The 20,729-nt window shown below is 41.7% G+C and overlaps 1 protein-coding gene across 1 annotated transcript in view; it reads left to right on the top strand.

Moving 5' to 3' along the window:
* The first annotated feature begins 1,249 nt into the window (after window positions 1-1,249).
* Window positions 1,250-20,729, top strand: part of CDON (cell adhesion associated, oncogene regulated) — a 64,404-nt gene continuing 44,924 nt past the window's right edge. The window contains exons 1-7 of the mRNA XM_008688286.2: window positions 1,250-1,702; window positions 3,371-3,643; window positions 5,481-5,627; window positions 6,505-6,648; window positions 7,285-7,572; window positions 9,068-9,337; window positions 15,314-15,664. Coding sequence (XP_008686508.1) covers window positions 1,624-1,702; window positions 3,371-3,643; window positions 5,481-5,627; window positions 6,505-6,648; window positions 7,285-7,572; window positions 9,068-9,337; window positions 15,314-15,664 — 1,552 coding nt within the window. The 5' untranslated portion in view covers window positions 1,250-1,623. The remainder of the gene's footprint in view (window positions 1,703-3,370; window positions 3,644-5,480; window positions 5,628-6,504; window positions 6,649-7,284; window positions 7,573-9,067; window positions 9,338-15,313; window positions 15,665-20,729) is intronic.

The raw sequence follows: 20,729 nt of genomic DNA on the forward strand, positions 1-20,729 counted from the left end.
CCCTTTTATAGCAAAGCCCTGGAAGGAATTTTCTGTGCTTCATTTCCTCCCTTCCCATTCTGTCCTGAACCCACCATCAGATGCTAGTCCCCCCTGCATTGAAACCACTGTTGTCGGTATCCCCTGCGCTCTGGTATTTGCCTTCACGATGGTGTCTCGCCTTAACTCTATTTCTCAGCAGTGTTCGCAGTAGTTGCTTATGCTTTCCTTCTAGAAATATCTTTTCCATTTTTCTCCCTGAGCACAACATTCTCCTGGATTCCTTCCTATTTCATTGGCTACTTTTCCCCTCGTCTCCCTTGCTGCTTCCTTCTCTTTTTTGGTCTCTAAAGGTTGAAGTATCCCAAGGCTCCTGCCTGGTCTCTCCTCTCCTCTGTCATACTTTCCTTAGAGATCAGGTAGTGCTAGGGCTTTAATAGGTCTCATGTCTCTATTTCTATCTTTTTTTTTTTTTTTAAAGATTTTATTTATTTATGTGACAGAGATACAGCCAGCGAGAGAGGGAACACAGCAGGGGAGTGGGAGAGGAAGAAGCAGGCTCCCAGCGGAGGAGCCTGATGTGGGACTCGATCCCGGAACGCTGGGATCACGCCCTGAGCCAAAGGCAGACGCTTAACGACGGCGCTACCCAGGCGCCCCTCATGTCTCTATTTCTGACATCTATATTTCCAGCTCTGACTTCTCCACACAGCTCCAGATGCCTATATGCAGCTGTTGACTTGACAGTAGTCCTCGGATGCCTCGTGGTGGGTATCTTGGACCTTCCCAAGACAGAACAGCTGACTAAACTCTTCGATCCATCTCCCCCTTGCCAGTCTTCCCCATTTCAGTAAACAGAGTTATGATGGATTCTGTTACACCAAAAACTAAGAGTTATCCTTGACGCATCTTTTGATCATACTCTAGCCAAGTCTTCAGCAAATTCTGTTGGTTCTACCTTTAGACTACATTGAGTCCAATTACTCCTTACCAGCTCCACAGTTGACTCACTGGTCTGACCCACCATGTGCTCATCTCTCTGCTGAGTGATTACATTACCTCCTCCTTGGTCTCCCTCTTCCCTTCCTGCCACCGTTCCGTCTACTCTCACCACCGTGGTCTTTGGGTCTACAGAAAGCACCGAAATGGTGTCTGGCACGTACCAAGCACTGTGTAAACATTTGTTATTATTTTGTTGTTTTTGTTACTGTTTATATTTTAGGGCCAGCCATAAAGCGGGGGGTGCATTTTGGCGGTGTTGAGTTTTAGATGCTTGTAAAATGTACAAACAAATGCACTAAAGGCGGTTGAATGTATTCGTTGGAAGCAATTGAGTCTGTGTACTATGAGGTATTATCTTAGTGCCTCGGAAGGATGAGCAAAACCGCCAACGTTAGCTTAGTGTCTAGAGATGAGTGTGTGGATTGGGGAGATTACAGGTCATCAAGTGCCTGTATTTGCCACACTCGCTACAAAGCTTTCAAAATAGATGGCAGCCATCATGCTCCCAACTGGGACGATGGAGATACAGGATTTCAGCTGTTTGGGGCGTTTCGATGATCTTTTCTTCCTTTCTTTCTCTGGATGTGTTTTAGTGAGCCAACGCCCGGAAGTCTGTCCTGCCTGCGTCTGTAAGCTGGCGCTATGCATCCAGATCCTCGGCCCTTACAGACACTGCTGTATGTTGTTACCCTTACGGTTCTGTGCCCTTCTGTGAATTCAGGTAAGAGCGGAAGAATGGTCGTGGTTGTTTTTTTTTTTTGAGTTTTAAATTTTAATTCCAGTAACGTACAGTGCGATATTAATTTCAGGAGTATAATACAGCGATTCAGTCATTCTATACATGACTCCGTGCTCAGCACCCAAAGCGTGCTCTTTAATCCCCAAGAACAGTCATGTCCACACTCAAGCTTTTCCTCTTCTTAATCCTATAAAAAACAAACTTCAGCTTCAAATCCTCATTGATAATCATGGTTTCCAAAGACATTTCTAAGGTTGGTTTGACCCAGCTGAATGATTTAAAAACTGATTCCTTCAGCAATTTCAGGATCTCTGTAGTGCTTCTGGGCCTTGGCAGGCCTTCCTATCATTGTCCTTATAATTTATTCCTCTTGTTGCCTTAAAAACAAATATCATCGTATCATGCGCTTTTCAATAAGAGGATATGTTGCAAATGTCTGAATTTGGAAATTATAACAAGAAAAAATGCTGACTCCATACCACTGAAGAAATTTTAGAATCAGCATGTATTAGTACTCAGTCTGGAGAGAACTTGGTTCAAATCCCAGATCTGCCACTTTCTCACGTGACCTTGGCTGAGTTTCTCTCTACTTCTGTTTTAAGCTGAAAAGCTTAAAAGCGTTGATTGTTAAATGTGTATGTAAGCCCATGCCCAGCGCGTGGCGCGTGTGCGTTTCTTTTAATTTTAGATTCATGTTCAGATTCCTATAGAAGTAGAGAGAAATACAAGTGATGTTTATTCATTAAGTAATATTTATTATCTCTGTTAAGAATACTGTATAACTTTTTGTAAGCCCAAAAGCTGATCTTCTGGTTTTATTTCTGTTTTTGTTTTGCTGAACAACCACCTCAAGTTTTAGTCGAGAGAGGCACACCCCTCAGTCTTCATTTCTGAGGAAATATCCTGTGAAAGTAGGGTTAGCAATTTATTCAGTTTTTTTTCTTTGAAGTAGTTTATTCCCCCAGATTAATAGTATTCTTGTCCCCCGCTTTCGGGTGGAGGGGGAGGATCTGTTTTGATACGTTAGTTCGAGAACCCACCCTGCCCCCCACGTTGCTGAGGAAATGATGTCATAAATGCAACTACTCTAAACACCAAATAAAACTTAAAATTGACACTCTACTTAGCTTTATATGCAAAAAAGGATAGACTTTGTATGTCAGCATGACTGAACATTGTTTTATATTAAAGGGAAGTAGTAAGACCATAGCCATTGTTTATAGAATAACTTAGTCTTAAAATCAAATCCTTGGTGATATAGGAGAGAATTCTTTTTATTTTGCAAGTTATCTTCACTTTTTCAGGTTCCTAACTTGCATTTCTCAGAAGCTACTTCATAAAAAGAGCCATTTGCCATTCCCCTCACTTACAGAATCGGCATGTTGTCTGATTTATATCAGGTTTCACTCTCTTCTACCCTAATCATTAAGTCCTAGGTTAATGTGTTGCCCTTCTTTCCTTCTAAGAACGGGTGTACAAAAATGTTCCTAGAACTTTTACAAGCATTGAGAATGGTAACAGGTATGATGAAATAAGGGCTTGCCTGTAATTATATAGATTCAGATGAAATGTATTCAATATACTCTTCTTTCTCTCTCCCCCTTATTCCCCCCCCCCCGACGTTGGCATGTGGGGAACGTTTCCTTGTAGACTTGGCACCTTATTTTATTTCTGAGCCACTGTCCGCTGTCCAGAAACTTGGCGGACCCGTAGTACTACATTGTTCTGCTAACCCTGTGACCGCTCATATCTCATGGTGGCATAATGGAAGAAGATTGGATAGAGACCTGGAACAGATTAAGATTCATCAGGGCACTTTGACCATTCTGTCTCTTAGTCCGTCCCTTTCGGGGTCTTACCAGTGCGTCGCCAACAATAGCATCGGTGCCATTGTCAGTGGCCCTGCAACAGTATCGACTGCTGGTGAGTTGAATTTTGTCTCTGGCATCTGTGCTTTTTCCTGGAATTAACCGTTAGTACTTGCGTTGTTGAACAGAGGGGGAGCATGGGCTCTGGAGTCGACACATAGGAGTTTTCACCCCAGCCTTGACGCTTGCTGTGTGTTTAACTTGGGGAAATGTACTTGAACTTCTGTGAGTCTAGCCTCGTCTTCATCTATAACAGAGGCACGCAAATAACTTTTACATGGTTAGGACCTTTTTCTAATGCGAATTCTGAATTCCCTTGGGGATATTTGAAAGTTCTTAACATTAAGGAGGGCACGTATTGCATGGTGCACTGGGTGTTATATGCAACTAATGAATCATGGAACCTTACATCGAAAACTAGGTATGTACTGTATGGTGACTAACATAAAAAAAAAAAAAAAAAGTCCTTAACATCAGCAGCAACAAAAAAGCTGTTGTCTCCTTTGACACTCAGTTGTTTCATGCGGTCCTTTATTTTTCATATCTAATTGTCTTATTTGTCTTGATTACTGAGTGATTTTATTTTTTATTTATTTTTTTTTTTTTAAAGATTTTATTTATTTATGTGACAGAGAGACAGCCAGAGAGAGAGGGAACACAGCAGGCGAGTGAGAGAGGAAGAAACAGGCTCCCAGCAGAGGAGCCTGATGTGGGACTCGATCCCGGAACGCCGGGATCACGCCCTGAGCCGAAGGCAGACGCTTTAACGACTGCGCTACCCAGGCGCCCCTACTGAGTGATTTTAATGTATGTAATTGAAACCAGGCTAAAGAAGCAGGGGAAAAAAAAATTGACCGTAGAGAAAGGAATGTTGAGTATTGAACTGATGGAAAATCTGGAATGTGGTGGTTTTCTTAGTAAGTTTGAGCCATCTGCCTTTCAAATGGTGATGGCTTCCAGTAATGGAAAATGTCTTTGTAAGAGCACCCCTATTTACAGAACAAATCTGGATTCCCCAGGAGTTGTGAGTTTGTCATAACCGAGAAGAGTAAATGTTTGCGTAGAGCTGTGACCCATGGACAGCTCCAAGACACAGACTGGAAGGCTGAATTCCTGGTGGCAGGCGGCTGAATGCTTTTAGCCTTGGAGATAATCAAGAGCCCTTCCATGCAGGCTCCATCTGTAGTGCACTTTAAGTAGTGAGAGGAATTGAGAGAGAAACGAGATAGTGCTTGGTTTGTCGATGTCCTAGGTTTGTTCCTGTGAACCATTTTATTGCAATGTGAGTAGCTGCCCACAGAATAAAGATGCATAGGGAAAGTGAGTTTTGATGAGGGACTGGACTTGAAAAGAATTTATCCCGACAGAATGGGAACGGGGCGCCTGGGTGGTGCAGTCGTTAAGCGTCTGCCTTCGGCTCAGGGCGTGATCCCGGCGTTATGGGATCGAGCCCCACATCAGGCTCCTCTGCTAGGAGCCTGCTTCTTCCTCTCCCACTCCCCCTGCTTGTGTTCCCTCTCTCGCTGGCTGTCTCTCTCTCTGTCGAATAAATGAATAAAATCTTTAAAAAAAAAAAAAAAAAAGAACGGGAAGGACCGTACTTCATAGTTCTCCCTGATGTTTTAAGAGCTGCTTGCTTGTCTTGTAACCTCCTGGAAGCACTGACTTCTGGAAAAGGGTGCCATGACTTAGCTCTAGCCCTCAACCATGCACCCCTACCCCAGCTGCTTTCTGAAATAAAAAAATCACGCTACTCTGTGAACTGGGATCAGTTGCCACCAACGGCCATGTGGCCGATGTGGCCTCTGGTTTTTAAATTTCCTTTGGGAAAGAGAGTTTAAGTTTGCATTTATTTATTTTAATTTATATACTTATTTACTTATTTCTTTTAGTTCTCGGTGATTTTGGTTCAGCAACAAAGCATGTTATCACAGCAGAAGAAAAAAGTACTGGTTTCATTGGCTGCAGGGTACCAGATAGTAACCCCAAGGCTGAGGTGCGCTATAAAATCCGGGGAAAGTGGCTGAAACATTCCACAGGTGAGACCTTTTACAAAAAGCCAGTGGCACCCATGGAACCAATGTCATTCACCTGCCATTGAGCTCTGCGTGCTAGGGACTGTAGATAGCAAAAAAATACGTAAGCTGTATTGTCTCTCCTCTGGGAAATCAAGTGGAGACAAGCACAGATGGCTATATTATAGATGTGATTACAGCCCCACACTCCCTCCATTCATTCAGGTCTCCACTCAGATATTTCTTCTTCTGACACCTCCCTCGTGGCCCCATCTAAAATAATATGCCCGCTGCTCTCTGTCCCCTTTACTTGGCTTAATTTTTTTATTTTCATAGCATTGTGTTATACGTATTTTTGTTTGCTTGTATCTTTAATTCATGTGTCACGCATGAATTAAAAGTTGAACCCATTACCCCTTTCTCTGCCACCCCCCTTTCCTGTGCTGGAATGTTGGCAGCATGAATGCAGAGCTTTTATCTGCTTTCTTGATTGGTGTAGCACCTGTGGCTGGGCCCTCGCCGGCGGGATTTGTTGAGAAAAAAAAATGACCGGATAGACATAGCTGGACCCTGGGGGATCAGTGCTGTAGATGGAGGTTTGCTCAAGGTGGAAGCTGTGGTCGTTGTATCTTTTTCTAAATGTGCTTGTGCTTTCAGTGTTCTCAGCAAATGATCTGTTGTCCAATGTTTGTTTCCATTGGGTTTGATTTTTGTTCCTCTAGTACCATTGACTTTTTTTTCCTCCTGCCTCAACTTTCCCTTTCTTTCATTTAATACATTTCCCTGATTGCGTATTTGCTGCTGTTCTTATGTCTAAAGTTAAAGCACAGCTATCAGCCTTCATTTGTTTTAATTGGTGTCCTTCTTCTAGAAGCCTAACTGCGTTCTCTTCTTTCCTCAGAGAATTACTTAATCCTTCCATCAGGGAACCTTCAGATTTTGAATGTATCGTTGGAGGACAAGGGCTCCTATAAATGTGCAGCTTTTAATCCTGTCACACATGAATTAAAAGTTGAACCCATTGGCCGAAAGCTTCTTGTGAGTCGTAAGTATTTGGGAGAATAATGGTAACTAGGAAGTGTCCTCAGAAGCATTCCTTATAAAACATTAGGAAAGCAGAGTTCATTTTTCTTTCAGATCCTGTTTGCTTATCATAAGAGAGTCTTATGAAAAATTAAATATGTAAATGCGTTATGGAATGGTATTGTACATGTTTTCAAAAGATAATGAATTTTTAGGAGAGGTTTTTCATCAAGATTGACAGAGCGGAAAGCATATGGAGAACTTGACCCTTTGCTCAAATAAAAGGAAATTATTGAGAAAATATGACTTTATATCTGCGGTAATCAAATTGGTGGCTAACTGTGAATTATGAAAAAATACGTATCTTTTGTCTTGTAGATTATGGTAGCTGAACTAAGCTAGAACCAATAGTCAAAGCACAACAAAGTCGTGGTTTCTGGTCTTGTCCAAAATTTGGCATTTCTCAGCTGCTGATTCAGAAATAGTTCCAAAGGGTCACAGAGTATTTTAATTCTCAACTAAAAATGATTTAGCTACCAAGTAGGATCTTGTAGTGTAAGGAAGAATGAAAGGGAAGATGGGAAGGCTCACAGATTTGCTAAGGAAGAGATTGAAAGGGAATATTTAATCATAACAACTTTTTGTTTTCTTTTTCCAGGCCCTTCTTCAGATGATTTTCACATTCTTCACCCTACCTTGTCACAGGCATTAGCTGTCCTCTCTCATAGCCCTGTCACCCTGGAGTGTGTGGTGAGTGGGGTCCCAGCTTCTCAAGTGCACTGGCTGAAGGACGGTCAGGACGTTCTGCCCGGGAGCAATTGGAGGCGGTTGTATTCTCATCTTGCCACAGATAGCATTGACCCAGCGGACTCCGGAAACTATTCTTGTATCGTGGGAAACAAGTCTGGAGACGTACAACGTGTGACTTACATGGTTAACGTACTTGGTAAGATGTGACTTACTAAATTGTTTTTCAAGTCAGGCTAATTTTCCAGTCTAACTGATGTTGAATGGAAGATCTCTTGGGGAACTATAAATGAAACAGGAACTAGCTGGAAACAGCGATACCGGTAGTCAGAACAAGCTTCGTTTTTTTAAAGGCCTGCTGAATTTGGCAGTATTTCTTGGTGGCACAGAACATTTCACCTGGGATGTCCATGAGAACCTCACCCCCAGCCTGCCTGTGTCATGCAGAGATAGTTCTTCCTTCCTAATGACATGGAGGAAAGAGATGGGAATTCAGTAGGATGGAAGATTCTGGGCTGTATCAGTGTGTAGTACCCAGGAGTAATAGTAACTGAGAATACTGATTAAAAAATGTTATCTCAAAAAGAAATCTATTTCGGGGCACCTGGGTGGCTCAGTCGGTGAAGCATCTGCCTTCAGCTCAGGTCGTGATCACAGGGTCTTGGGATCGAGTCCCGCGTCGGGCTCCCTGCTCAGCGCGGAGCCTGCTTCTCCCTCTCCGTCTGCCTGCCACTCCGTCTGCTTGTGCTCTCTCTCTCTTTCCGTCAAGTGGATAAATATAATCTTTAAAGAAAAATCCATTTCATCTTATTTTCCCTTTTGGGGTGCTTTCACTGTATCTGGCTCATAAAATTTGCATTATTTCTACCCACATTTCTGTATATACGCTCTTTATCTCAAAGCTGCTCCTTTCCTTTCTTCCAGGTACCTATCTCACTGTCATGTCTAGCAGCAGAAAATGTTTTCCTTTATCAAAACAGATTTTCACGAAAGCCAGAAAAAAGTAGGTAGTAAGTGGTTACATAGTAAAGATAGTTTTCATAAACTTCTGCATGTGTTTCTTTGCAACAATGGCCTGACATAGGTAACACGGGAAATAAGGAAGGGTAGGGCAGGGGAGCTTTAAAGTGCAATGATAGATCAGGTCTAGATTAATATGCATAAGCATATAATTTGGACATATATTACAAATGTTGGTCAATGATTTACTTTGTCTAGGTGTAAGTGACTTGATGGATAGTAAAGTTTTCTGCCTTATATCTAACCTTAAGACAGAACTGACCATGGAAAGAATTTAACTTGCAAATAAGCATTCTTCTGTTTTGGCTCTTGTTTAGTGTGAAATCCGGGGAAGCTATTTATTTTAAACAAACCACCTGAAACAAAGGCTCAGAGAAGCCCAAGGCGGGGTGTGTGTGTGTGTGTATGTGTGTTGGCAGGAGCTAGGTGGGTGCAGAGATCTAGAAAAAGAGACAATGACATATCAGTAACATGTGGTTTATCCTATTAGAAGAAAGTTCAAATACATTTCCAATTTTTTCTTGATGACCGCAGCAGATGGGAGAATGTGAGTGAACAATACAACCGTATTGTTTCAACTAGTTACTGGTAGAGGGAAGATTTTCTGTGTCTTGTGTTAAGTTAAAAAGGTATCTCTTAGGGGCTCGAGTTTAATTTATATGTTTTATTTTCAGAAAGTGCTTCAATTTCGAAAGGACTACAGGATCAGACCGTCCCTCTGGGTGCCACAGTACAATTCACCTGTGAGGTTCACGGGAACCCAACTCCTAACCGTACCTGGTTCCATAACGCAGAGCCTGTTCACCCTTCCCCACGACATCTGACTGCAGGAAACGGACTGAAAATCAGTGGTGTGACTGTGGAAGATTCGGGGCTCTATCAGTGCGTAGCAGATAATGGGATTGGATTCATACAGTCTACTGGGAGACTTGAAATTGAAAAAGGTAAGTTTTTGGGTCCCACAATCATAGGAAGTTTTACTTTACAGATAGGCTTTTGCTTTAGTTAGAAATTAAATCATTTTTACTAAGAGGACATCATCCTATTACTGTAACAGAACTAATGCCTACTTCCCACGTTCTTTCCTAGTAGCAGATAGGCATTTTCATGAAGAAGCAATATTATTTGACCAACCTCAATTGAAAAAGAATTTTTTTAATTATTTTTTTTTTAACAGTTACTACATCGTTTAAAAGGCATGTGGTAAAGTCTCTCATTCCTATTCCCTGGCCAACCATATTGCTTTTAGCACTAACTCGTTTTATCAGTTTCTTGAATATCCTTGTATGTACATTTACGATCACTTACACATAACGTGTATTTAATAACATCTGTCTGTTTTTTCTCCTAAATGGTGGTAGTATTTTTCACCTTGAATTTTTCACTTAACATATCTTGGATATCTTCCCATATTAAAGAGCGTTTTATTCTTTTTCAAATTGCTTATTAGTATTCCGTGATACGGTTGTAATGATTTGGCTAGTACCTTACTGATGGCTATTTCTAAACTTCTGCCATTTTAAGGCGTTCTATAATGAATGTCCCTCTGCAGAGATTACTTTGCACAGGTGTGAATATCTGTAGAATAAATTCCTAGAAATGAACTTGCTGAATAAAAGCAGGTATGCATTGGTAATTTGGGTAGATATCACCGAGTTGCTCTGCAAAATTGTTACTGGTCTTTATACTCTTACCGACCAGCAGTGGAACTGCCTGTCTCCTCCTGTCCTCACCGAGGCAGAGTGTTGTCAGTTGTTTTTTAAATCTTTGCCAATCTGGTAGGTTAAAAAAAAGTACCTTTGCATCTATGTTTCTTCTATTATGAGTGAATTGGGCTTCTTTTCATGTGTGTGAGTCATTTGAATTTGCTTTCCCGTGTATTGACTCTTCATTGTCTTTTGTCCATTTTAAAAATTAGATTGTTGGTCTTCTTTCTTGTGGATTGGTAGTCCTTTATGTATTAGGGAAATCAATCTTTTGTCTATGAGTTATGACTATTTCAAATGTCAAAGAATCAGTGTCATGCAGACCAATTCTCTGATCTTCATGCAGTTATTTTAGAAGTTAATAATAAAAAATAAGTTTTAGTTGGCATGTATTTGGAAATGCAAAATTATACTTCTCAATAGTGGAATAAAAGAAAAACTATAATGGAAATTCAAAATACTTTGGTAATGAAAATGCCAGAGATTGAATTGTGTAGGATATAGCAAAAATGGAACGTAGAAGGAAATGTATAGCCTTAAATGCTTATAAAAGAAAACTGGCAAGACTGAAAATTAGTGAGCTTAAGTGAAATAATGGAAGAGATTGAAAGAAAGCGAAGGAAAGGAGACAATAAAGATAGGAGCAGAAATCAGTTGAACAGAAAATGAAGATAAAGGAGAGAGGGTCAAGAAAAAAGTTGGTTCTTAGTAAAATCTAATAAAATGGACAAATCTTTGGCAAAATACAAATAAACAATAATAGGAATAAAAAGTAAAAGTCTTACAGAGATTAAAAATCATAAGACCATGATAAACTTTGTGCCAACAATTTACAAATATAGACAGACATGGACAAATTCTTAGGAAAAACACAACTTAGTAAGGCTGTGACTTAAATTAAAAAGCCTGAATAGTCCTACACTATCAGAAGGAGACTGATTAGGGGTTTAAGATCTTCTCAAAGAGAAAACACCAGGCCAGCTGGTTTTATGGAGAGTTCTACTAACTTTCAAGTAACAGGCCATTCCAAATATTACGCAGACTCTTCCAGAGAAAGGTAGAAAATGGGACCTCTCCAGTCAGTATGATTTTGATGCTAGAAATCACAAAGGAATGGCACAAGAAAGGGAAATCAAAGGCCAATCTCATTTATGATCATAGATGCAAAAATCCTGTATAAAATATTAGCAAGCCATCAATATATAAGAAAGGAAATATAGCTTGACTAAGGAGTCATCCCAGGAATCTGTCAGAAAATTTAAAGTGCCATTCATCCTTTTGACTGAGTAAAAAAGAAAAATAATATGATTATATCAACAGAGGCAGAAAAATTTGACATACTTCAGTATCCATGTTAGACACTCTTAGAAAAATAGAAGGGAATTTTCTCAACTTGGTAGAAAGTTCTAACAAAAACTTACAGGAAACATCACTTTTAGTGGTGAAATATTGGAAGCATTCTTTTTAAAATCTCTTTTATTTATCATCGTACTGGAGATTCTAACCAGCGTGGAAGGACAAGAAAAATAAACTGTGTAAGGATAAGAAGGAAAGAAACCAAATCATTATTAATTTATAGCTGCCGTGATTGCCAACATAGAGAATTCTCAGTTTGCTGGTGAATTATTAGAAATAATAAAAGCATTCAGCAGGGTGGCTGGATGAAGACCATCAAATAAGAATCAATGGATTTCTTTATACCAATGAATTAGGTTTCTCCAGAGAGACAAACCCAATAGAATATACAAGATACAAAGAGGAGGTGATTTATTATAGGAATTGGCTCACATGGTTATGGAACTGGAGAAGGAGGAAAGCCAGTAGTGTAATTTATTTATGGGGGGGAGGAGGAGCTGATGGTGTAAGTCTTTTTTTTTTTTTTTTTTTTTAAAGATTTTATTTATTTATTTGACAGAGATAGAGACAGCCAGCGAGAGAGGGAACACAAGCAGGGGGAGTGGGAGAGGAAGAAGCAGGCTCATAGCGGAAGAGCCTGATGTGGGGCTCGATCCCGTAACGCCGGGATCACGCCCTGAGCCGAAGGCAGACGCTCAACCGCTGTGCCACCCAGGCGCCCCTGATGGTGTAAGTCTTGACCAAAGTCCAAAGGCTGGAGAAACACAAGCGCTGATGTTCCGTGTCCGAGGGCAGGAGAAGATGGATCAGCTTAAGCAGAGAAAGAATTCACCTTTCCTCTGCATTTTCATTCTACAGAGCGCTCAGCAGACTGGATGGTGCTCACCCATGTTATAGTGATAGCAGTGCCATCTGCTATACTGTGTTCATCAGTTCTAATGCCGACCTCTTCCAGAAGCACCATTGCAGACACACCCAGTTATCTGGACATCCCTTAGTCCAGTCTAGTTGACACATAAAATTAATCGTTACAACCAGCAACAAACAAAGGATATAATTTAAAAGTCACCTTTCAATATTAGCAACATCAAAAAGACCTAGGTAACCTGGAAAGGTATACCAGTTCGTAGATACCCAAATTCAGTATTAGAAGCTCTCAGGTCTTTTTAAGACCTTCTGTGTAGATAAAATCCTATCAAAATATTTTGAGGATCTTGACAAACTGGTTCTGAAATTTATATGAGGAATGGCCCAAGAATAACTAAGACATAGGAAAAGAAGAAAAGGAACATGGGGGACTTGTTTTTACAGATATTAGTATACAAAAGTCTGTGGTAATTAAGATATAACATATTGGTACAGGAACAAGTAGACTCTTAAAACAGGGGCGCCTGGGTAGCGCAGTCGTTAAGCGTCTGCCTTCGGCTCAGGGTGTGATCCCGGCGTTCCGGGATCGAGTCCCACTTTGGGCTCCTCCGCTGGGAGCCTGCTTCTTCCTCTCCCACTCCCCCTGCTGTGTTCCCTCTCTCGCTGGCTGCCTCTCTGTCACATAAATAAATAAAATCTTAAAAAAAAAAAAAAAAGTAGACTCTTAGAACAAGACAGAGACCGCCAAAAAGACATTTGCACCTAAGGACTTGACTTAGGTGACGTTGCAGATCCCCAAGAGGAGGATATCCATTCCAAGTTTTGGTGTGGGATAATTCGTTGTTAAAATGGAGAAAAAGAAATTAAATCTTTAATTCATAATGTATACAAAGATAAATTCCTAGTGAATTAAAGTCCTATCTATGAAAAGGAAAATGACCAAAAAAAAGATTTTATTTATTTATTTGTTTGTTTATTTAGAAAGTGTGAGTTGGGGGGGTGGACAGAGGGAGAAGAAGAGACAGAATCCCAGGCAGACTCTCCCCCAGGCATGAATCCTGATGTGGGGCTCGATCTCACAACCCTGAGATCATGACCTGAGCTGAAATCAAGAGTTGGATGCTTGACTGACTGGGCCACCCTGGTGCCCCGAGATGGCAGAATTTTTGAAGAAAATATAGGAGAGTATCTATCTGATTGGGTTTCAAAACTTAAGACGTTTTGAGCTAATTTTTTTAAAAAGATTGATATGACTACATTGAAATTAGAACATCTTTGTTATTAAAGAATAACATTAAAAATTAAAAGAAAACCAATATACCATGAGAAGATACTAGTAACATAGAGAACTAATAAAAGAACAGTATCTGGAGGATATACAAAGAACTCTGAACCATTACAAAAAAGATAAATGACCCAATAGAAAATTGTACAAAAGGCATTTCACAAAGGAGGAAGAATATCAGTGACACAGGTGAAAAAATGTTCAATCTCGTTAGTACTCAGGGAGGTGCAAGTTATGAGCAGTGAGACAGCCTTACTAGATTGGCCAAAATTCAGAAACCTAATCATACCAAGTGATGGTTTTGTCAAATGTAGGAAGTAGGATTGGAGGAAGAAAAGAACGTGCTGGAGAAAATGCCGTTTGTAATTAATATTCCATTGTAGGTGCACTTAAAAATAGCTTCAAGGGTGCATGGGTGGGACAGTCGGTTAAATGCCTGACTCTTGGTTTCAGCTCCAGTCGTGATCTCATGGGTTGTGAGATCGAGCCCTGCGTTGGGCTCTGTGCTCAGTGCAGAGTCTGCTTGGGATTCTCTCTCTGTCTCCCTCTGCTCCTCCCTCTCGCTCTCTCTCTCTTTCACTGGAATGAATGAATGAATGAATGAATGAATGAATCAATCAGTCAATCTTAATTAAAAAAAATAGCTCCAGAGAATAAATATCTAGGGCCAAAAGGAAAGAGAGTTGGTGTCACTATAGTTTGGAAAAAAAGTGTTGTTCGTGTATATGGTAAGAAATACGTTCATCGACTTTTACTCAAAACAGGTTTCTCTCCCAGGATTTTTGTAATCAGATGTTTTCCGCTGGAGTTAACTATATTTTCGTGAAGGAGTATTATTTTGTCTTATGCTGCTTCACACTGTTTTCATGTTTGAAGTCTGAGGTTTTGGCTTTGCATATTCTGTACTTAGCGTGGTCAGATGTGTAGAGGATATATAGTGGAAAGCTCTCAACAGATTTCTTTATATACATTCCTTTTTTTCTAAAGGACAGGAAGTCTAAGTAGGAAATGTCTAGGAGCCTACAATGAAGAATTCTACTTTTTTTTTTTTTTTTTTTTTTTTTTTTTTTTTTTTTAGTTTATTTATTTGAAAGAGAGAGAGCACAAAGAGGGGCACTGGTGGAGGGAGAGGGAGAAGCATGTTCCCCACTGAGCAGGGAGCCTGATGCAGGACTCGATCCCAGGACCCTGGGATCATGACCTGAGCCGAAGGCAGACGCTTAACCAACTGAGCCACCCAGGCGCCCCAAAATTTTACATTTTATGGGCAATTTCACTTGCTGAAAGTTGAGAAGGGAGCCAACAAGGAGCGAGTTATCTTTGTTTTAATTATTACTATCCTTACTGTATCACTGTTTGCATGTGACTTTGTGAACACTGTTATTTCAGTGAATGAATGCGTTCTCCATACTATTCTGCACGTAAAACATTGCTTAGGGGATCGTAACTAGATTTACTGTGGTGAGCATTTCACAAAGAGTTTATATATGTTGAATCATGATGTTGTGTACCTGCAACCAATGTTATATGTCCATTATACTTCAGTTAAAAAAACACTGTTGAGAGACACATATAAAAGATGTGTTTAAGACTGCTACTTGGGCACCACATTGAGAACACTATGCAATAGGATGAATTTATATTATTTTGCATTATAGATGTAACAATGTTCTTACTTTTTGTGTGTGTGAATTGCTTTTTAATAGACAGCGGACTCAAGCCAGTTATAATTACAGCACCAGCAAGTGTACAGGTGGTAGATGGAGACTTTGTGACTTTGTCCTGCAATGCCACTGGAATGCCAATCCCGGTAATGCGTTGGTACGACAGGCATGGGTTGATAACCAGCCATCCGTCTCAAGTGCTTAGATCTAAATCCCGGAAGTCACACTTACGACCGGGGGGCTTTGACCTGGAGCCTGTCTACTTCATCATGTCCCGAGCCGGCTCAAGCTCTCTGTATATTCAGTCTGTCACTCAGGAGCATGCTGGGAAATACACCTGCGAAGCTACGAATGAACATGGTACCACACGGTCAGAGGCCGTCCTCACAGTGGGTGAGTGGCCATTCGTTCTTTTTCTCAGGTGATCAGCTTCCTCTAATAGTAGGGGATAAAGTGCTTTGAAGTATGTTATTTTCATGAGTCCAGCAATCTCTAAATATATATACTTTTTCCCAGTGATAGTGAAATACAGAACTGTAGTGTTTGGTGTTTGGTCTTCACAAGAACCGGATGAACCTTAATCTCCATTTCTGATCTTTTCGTCAGGGTTGTAGTTGTCCTATGGACAGCTCTCATTTGGGAGCAAGCCCGGTTATGACCTCTTTTCGTGATTAATGCGTTTGGTTTTCTAAGCTACTGAAAGTGGTCCTTGCAGACATTTTTCAGGGGAGCCCTTGACAAGTACAGTGCCCAAAGTCTCAAGGGTTGGTTTTCACTGAGAAAGGGGAGTCGTGGTCTATCAAACAGTGCCTCTTGTTCAGAGTTACCTTTCTAATGGGATGTATAACATTAATTCTTGATATTCTCCTGATTTTTGGTGAGGCTGTCTTAAAAGCTTTATACAGTTTTTGAAGAGCTAGTATGTAGAGTATCGGTAGTGTTAAGATTAATTCGAATTCGACTTCAAATTCAAACCTTCCGTCAGTGAGTATTTAGGGCAGGTTCCCCAGCAGGTAGTCCGTTGAGAGGAGACTGTCACCTTATTTGTCACGCACAAGGCAGAGTATGGCCCTTAGTTTTGGCAGCTAGGTCCCTGCCATGGTCTGCTGCTTTAGAGGGTTTCATGTGGCCTCCTTCTGCCTGGGTTCTCAGATGCCACAGGTCAAAGAGTCCATGGGGTTAAGGGGTTGTGCTCACCGGGAGCCTGGAGCCCATGTTCATCCCTGTGTACAGCAGGACGGGACTCTGGAATTCCTCGCTTTCGTTAGCCGCAGTCTGGTTCCACACAGCTCTTTCTCCCTGGCCCATCCGCCAGAGTGCAGGCCACACCAGCAGTGGCCGGTACCCTACGCTGGGAGAGTGGGCAAGGGGTGGTCTTTTGCACGGGGCTGAAGGCGAAGTCGACAGAGGTTGGATGTGTTTCCGTTCACATGCACACAAGGCCCCTCTGGCTCTAGAGGAAGCTGGAGGCAGGAAGACGAGCGGGGAAGGCCGAGACTTCCGTTTATACTCTTGTGCTGCTCTGTGAATGCCAGAGGCGGGATGACGTGGGGGGTAGGCGTGCGGGCTGGGTTGGCATCCTGGCTCTGCCACTTGGGAGCTTTGAGACCTGGGGCAAGCTGTTGAACTCGTCTCTGCTTGTTTCCTCATCTGTGTCACAGGGATAGTGAGGGTCCGACTGATCAGATAGGTGTGAGAATTTAAGGAATTCAGAATACGTGTGAAGTGTTTGGAGTGGTGTCTGGCAATAGAAACCCTTCAAATTCTAAGTATTAGGTTATAATTATTACTGTCTAATTACAATTAAATGATAATTATCCCATGTAGTGGTTAGGGAAGGAAGAAATAGCTACTGATTTAGTCATCTTAAGAATCCTCACATAGGGGCGCCTGGGTGGCTCAGATGGTTAAATGTCTGCCTTTGGCTCGGGTCCTGATCTTCAGGTCCTGGGATCGAGCCCTATGTCGGGCTCCCAGCTCAGCGGAGAGCTGCTTCTCCCTCTCCCTCTGCCTCTCCCCGTGCTTGTTGCTCTCTCTGCCTCTCTCTCTCTCTCTTGCAAACGAATAAATAAAATCTTAGAAAAAAAAGAATCCTCAAAGCAGGTAGTTGAGTGTTGTATAAATATATACATATATAAATATGTGCGGTGTATGTATACGGGTGTATATTTACATATCTATTCTGCCGAGCAAAAATCGGAGTGGCTCTACTCAAAGTTGTTAGCTGTAACCCAGGTGTAACCCAGGTGCTGCTTGGTTAGCTTTTGGCTGATGGGATTGTTTCATGTAAATACAGGGTAGCGGGAGGCATAGATGTGATAGAGCTGATGGAACTAGTCTGTCTAACTCCCTCGCTTTAAATATGAAAGATACAAATCCCTTGGAAGATGCATAAGCTAACTTGTTTAGGTTAGAACTTTTTAGATCTTTAAGATCCCTCCTCCCCCAGGATTTTAAGTCTAGATAAATACCATTTTCATGTATAGTAAGCAACCCCATCACCTACATCCTGCTCAGCAGGCCTGCGTTCCCTCTTTTGCACGCTCTGTAATTATTAAGATCCAGCCGAGTTTATTGCGGCTCACAACAATGCAGAACAACCCACTTTTACAGGAGTCTGAGCCCTATTAAATTCTAGCACACCGAGAGCTGTTTACTTGGTTTTCTGTGAAGAGCGGAGTAAGCAAGGTCAAAGACAGAGATGACTACCCCCCCTTTTTTCTTCCCAGAGACCTTGGGTTTTGAGGTCTTGGATGTACAAATATTTGTAGAGTGGGTTGTAACTCTTCAGAACTATAATGGGAGTTGGCTTGGGACAGTCTGGGTAGGGGTGGCTGGTATGAGTGGTCACAGTGGGAATGGCTTTGACAACTTTGGTTATAGTCCTTGTTGAATTAGTTTTAACTCAGAGTCATTAAGTTCATTGCCGTTAAAAGCAGAGTTTTATCGATCTCTTTTCCAATTCAAAAAGCGCTCTGCCTTTAGAAATGCTAGATGTCTCATCTGACCATTTCACAGAGTTTTTTTTGTTTGTTTGTTTGTTTTTTTAAGATTTTACTTATTTATTTGAGAGACAGAGCTCACAAGCAGTGGGGAGGGGTAGAGGGAGAAGCAGGCTCCCCGCTGAGCCGGGAGCCCCACGTGGGACTCGATCCCAGGACCCTGGGATCATGACTTGAGTCAAAGGCAGACACTTAACTGACTGAGCTACTCACGTGCCCTCACAGAGTTGGCATTGAGGCTTTATAGATTGTGTCTAGTAGCTTGTGAGTGCTCAAGTTATAGTATTGGAAATAGTAGAGGGGAAGGAATTGAATCCCCTTCTTAATAAAAGTTACAGGAAAGGCTCATTGCATCCTGAAGAGCAGAAAGAATTCTGACCCTCGTATGGTTAGACCCCAGCTAGAGCATAAGTTTGTCTCATGCCTCTGTATCAGTTGAGGCATGTGGTCTTTAAAGTCTTGTACAGCCAAATGCCACTTCCCAGTGGTAACCAGCCCAGAGGATCCATGAAAGTGCTAATGATAAAAAGGTCATTCTCCACCACGCTCAGCCACAGCTAATTACCGCCACTTGCTCAGTCCCTGTGCCTGCGGCAGCAGCCCCAGCTCCTGCCCTGCCCAGCCAGCCCACGTTCTGACTCACTAGGTAAACACGGCAGCTCCAGGAGCAATATTTTGAAGTTTGTCTCAGTGAACTTAATTAGTTTTCTCCTATATGATTTTCTCACTGGCGTTTTGTTTTCTTTAACGGAGGACGCGTCTGGGACACCTTTTCTCTTAAACCGAGTACTGATCTTACACCAGAACTGATCTTACACCGTTAGCTGTGGGGTTTTTTGCTGCCTCTCTCCTAAACTGCTGTGATTGTCCTAAAAACACACCCACCTTTTTTTTTTTTTAAACCAGGAATCTGACTTCATCGTGCAAAAGAAACGCTTTCACATTGTTTCCCCTGCTCCCTTCCTCCACATAAGTGGTCAAAAATAGGAGATCTTTTTGTTGCCAGTATGAATACCACTTTAGAGAAAGCAAGCTGTCAGTACTTGGATTTCGCGGTGCTGGTGGCATACTTGTTTTCCTAGACTGCTTTCTCAGTTTTGACGGCGGCACCACTAACATTCTTCTGCCCCCTCCTGTCACCATCTCCCAGAACCCTCATTTCTTCATCTGTGAAGTAGGAGTGGTGCTATCTACCTAAGAATGTTCTTTTGAGAATTTAATGAGATTATATTCGTTAAGTGTCTAGCACAATGCTTGGCACATAATATGTGCTCAGTAAATTTTTTGGGGGGTGGGGGTTGAAATGCAACCTATTTATTTTTCAGTACAAATAGAAGTATTTTTCCCTTCTCTGGATGTCCTGGATGCTTATAGTCCTATTGGACTATAGGCTTGTTTTATTTTTCTTCAGGCTGGCAGTTTCTTTTTTTTTTCCTTTTATTTGCTTCTGTATTTTATTTACTAGAGTGGCAGTTTCTTAAGCCAACCTTTGATTCTATCCAGAAAGAGGGCTTGCTTTGGAAATAAGTAAACTCTTCTTTTATCTTTGCTAGTCTTGTTTCATTTCTTTCCTCTTGTTGAATATAAATTGTTTTGCTTGTGTAGGGTAAGTATTTTAGTTATCCAACAGCCCCTTTATTTATTTTTTTTAAGATTTATTTATTTATTTGAGAGAGCACGCCAGCGAGCATGGGTAGAGGAAGGGGCAGAGGGAGAGAAGCAGACTTCCCAATGAGCGTGGAGCCCAACACAGGACTCGATCTCATGACCCTGAGATCATGACCAGAGCCAAAACCAAGAGTTGGATGCCTAACTGACTGAGCCACCCAGGCACCCCTCCAGCAGCCCCTCTATTATGTCTTAGAGTTCTGTGGGTTGACTGGATACAGCTAGGTAATTCTGCTGGCCTTGTTTTGGGTCTCATGCTGTTGCAATCATATGGCACCTGGGGCTGGAACAGCCAAAGTGGCTTCACTCCCATGCGTGGTGCTTTTGTGAAGGCTGGAATCCCCACCTGCCTCCCCTTCCTTCCCTCCATCTCGCCACACCCCTGTAGTCTCTCTGCATGGCTAGCTTGGCTATCTGTATGTGGCAACACAAAAGAAGAAGTGCCAGGCCTTCTTAAGACTCAAGGCTGGAAGAGCACAGTCTCACTTCTGCCTGCCATTGGTTAAAGCCAGTCTTAGGGTCAGCCCGGATTCGGTGGGGAGGGTACTGTACGAGGGTGTGGATACTGAAGGCTCTCTTTGGAGACTGGCTGCCCAGTAGGTACTAGCCTAACTCTTGACTGTTTCCTTACTATTTAGTTCACCTCATCCCCAGGGGAATGCATTGCTTCATTACCAACTGAAGTTAACGCTCTGTGTTCTCCAACTTAAAATCTTCCGAAGTTAAACTAGCAAATTGTTGTAAAAGGGAATACTAGCGTAGAGCAAGGAAAAATAACATCCTTCAGA

This window comes from Ursus maritimus, unplaced genomic scaffold (genome assembly GCF_017311325.1).
Source record: "Ursus maritimus isolate PB19 unplaced genomic scaffold, ASM1731132v1 scaffold_16, whole genome shotgun sequence".
In the NCBI taxonomy this organism is placed as follows: Eukaryota; Metazoa; Chordata; class Mammalia; order Carnivora; family Ursidae; genus Ursus; species Ursus maritimus.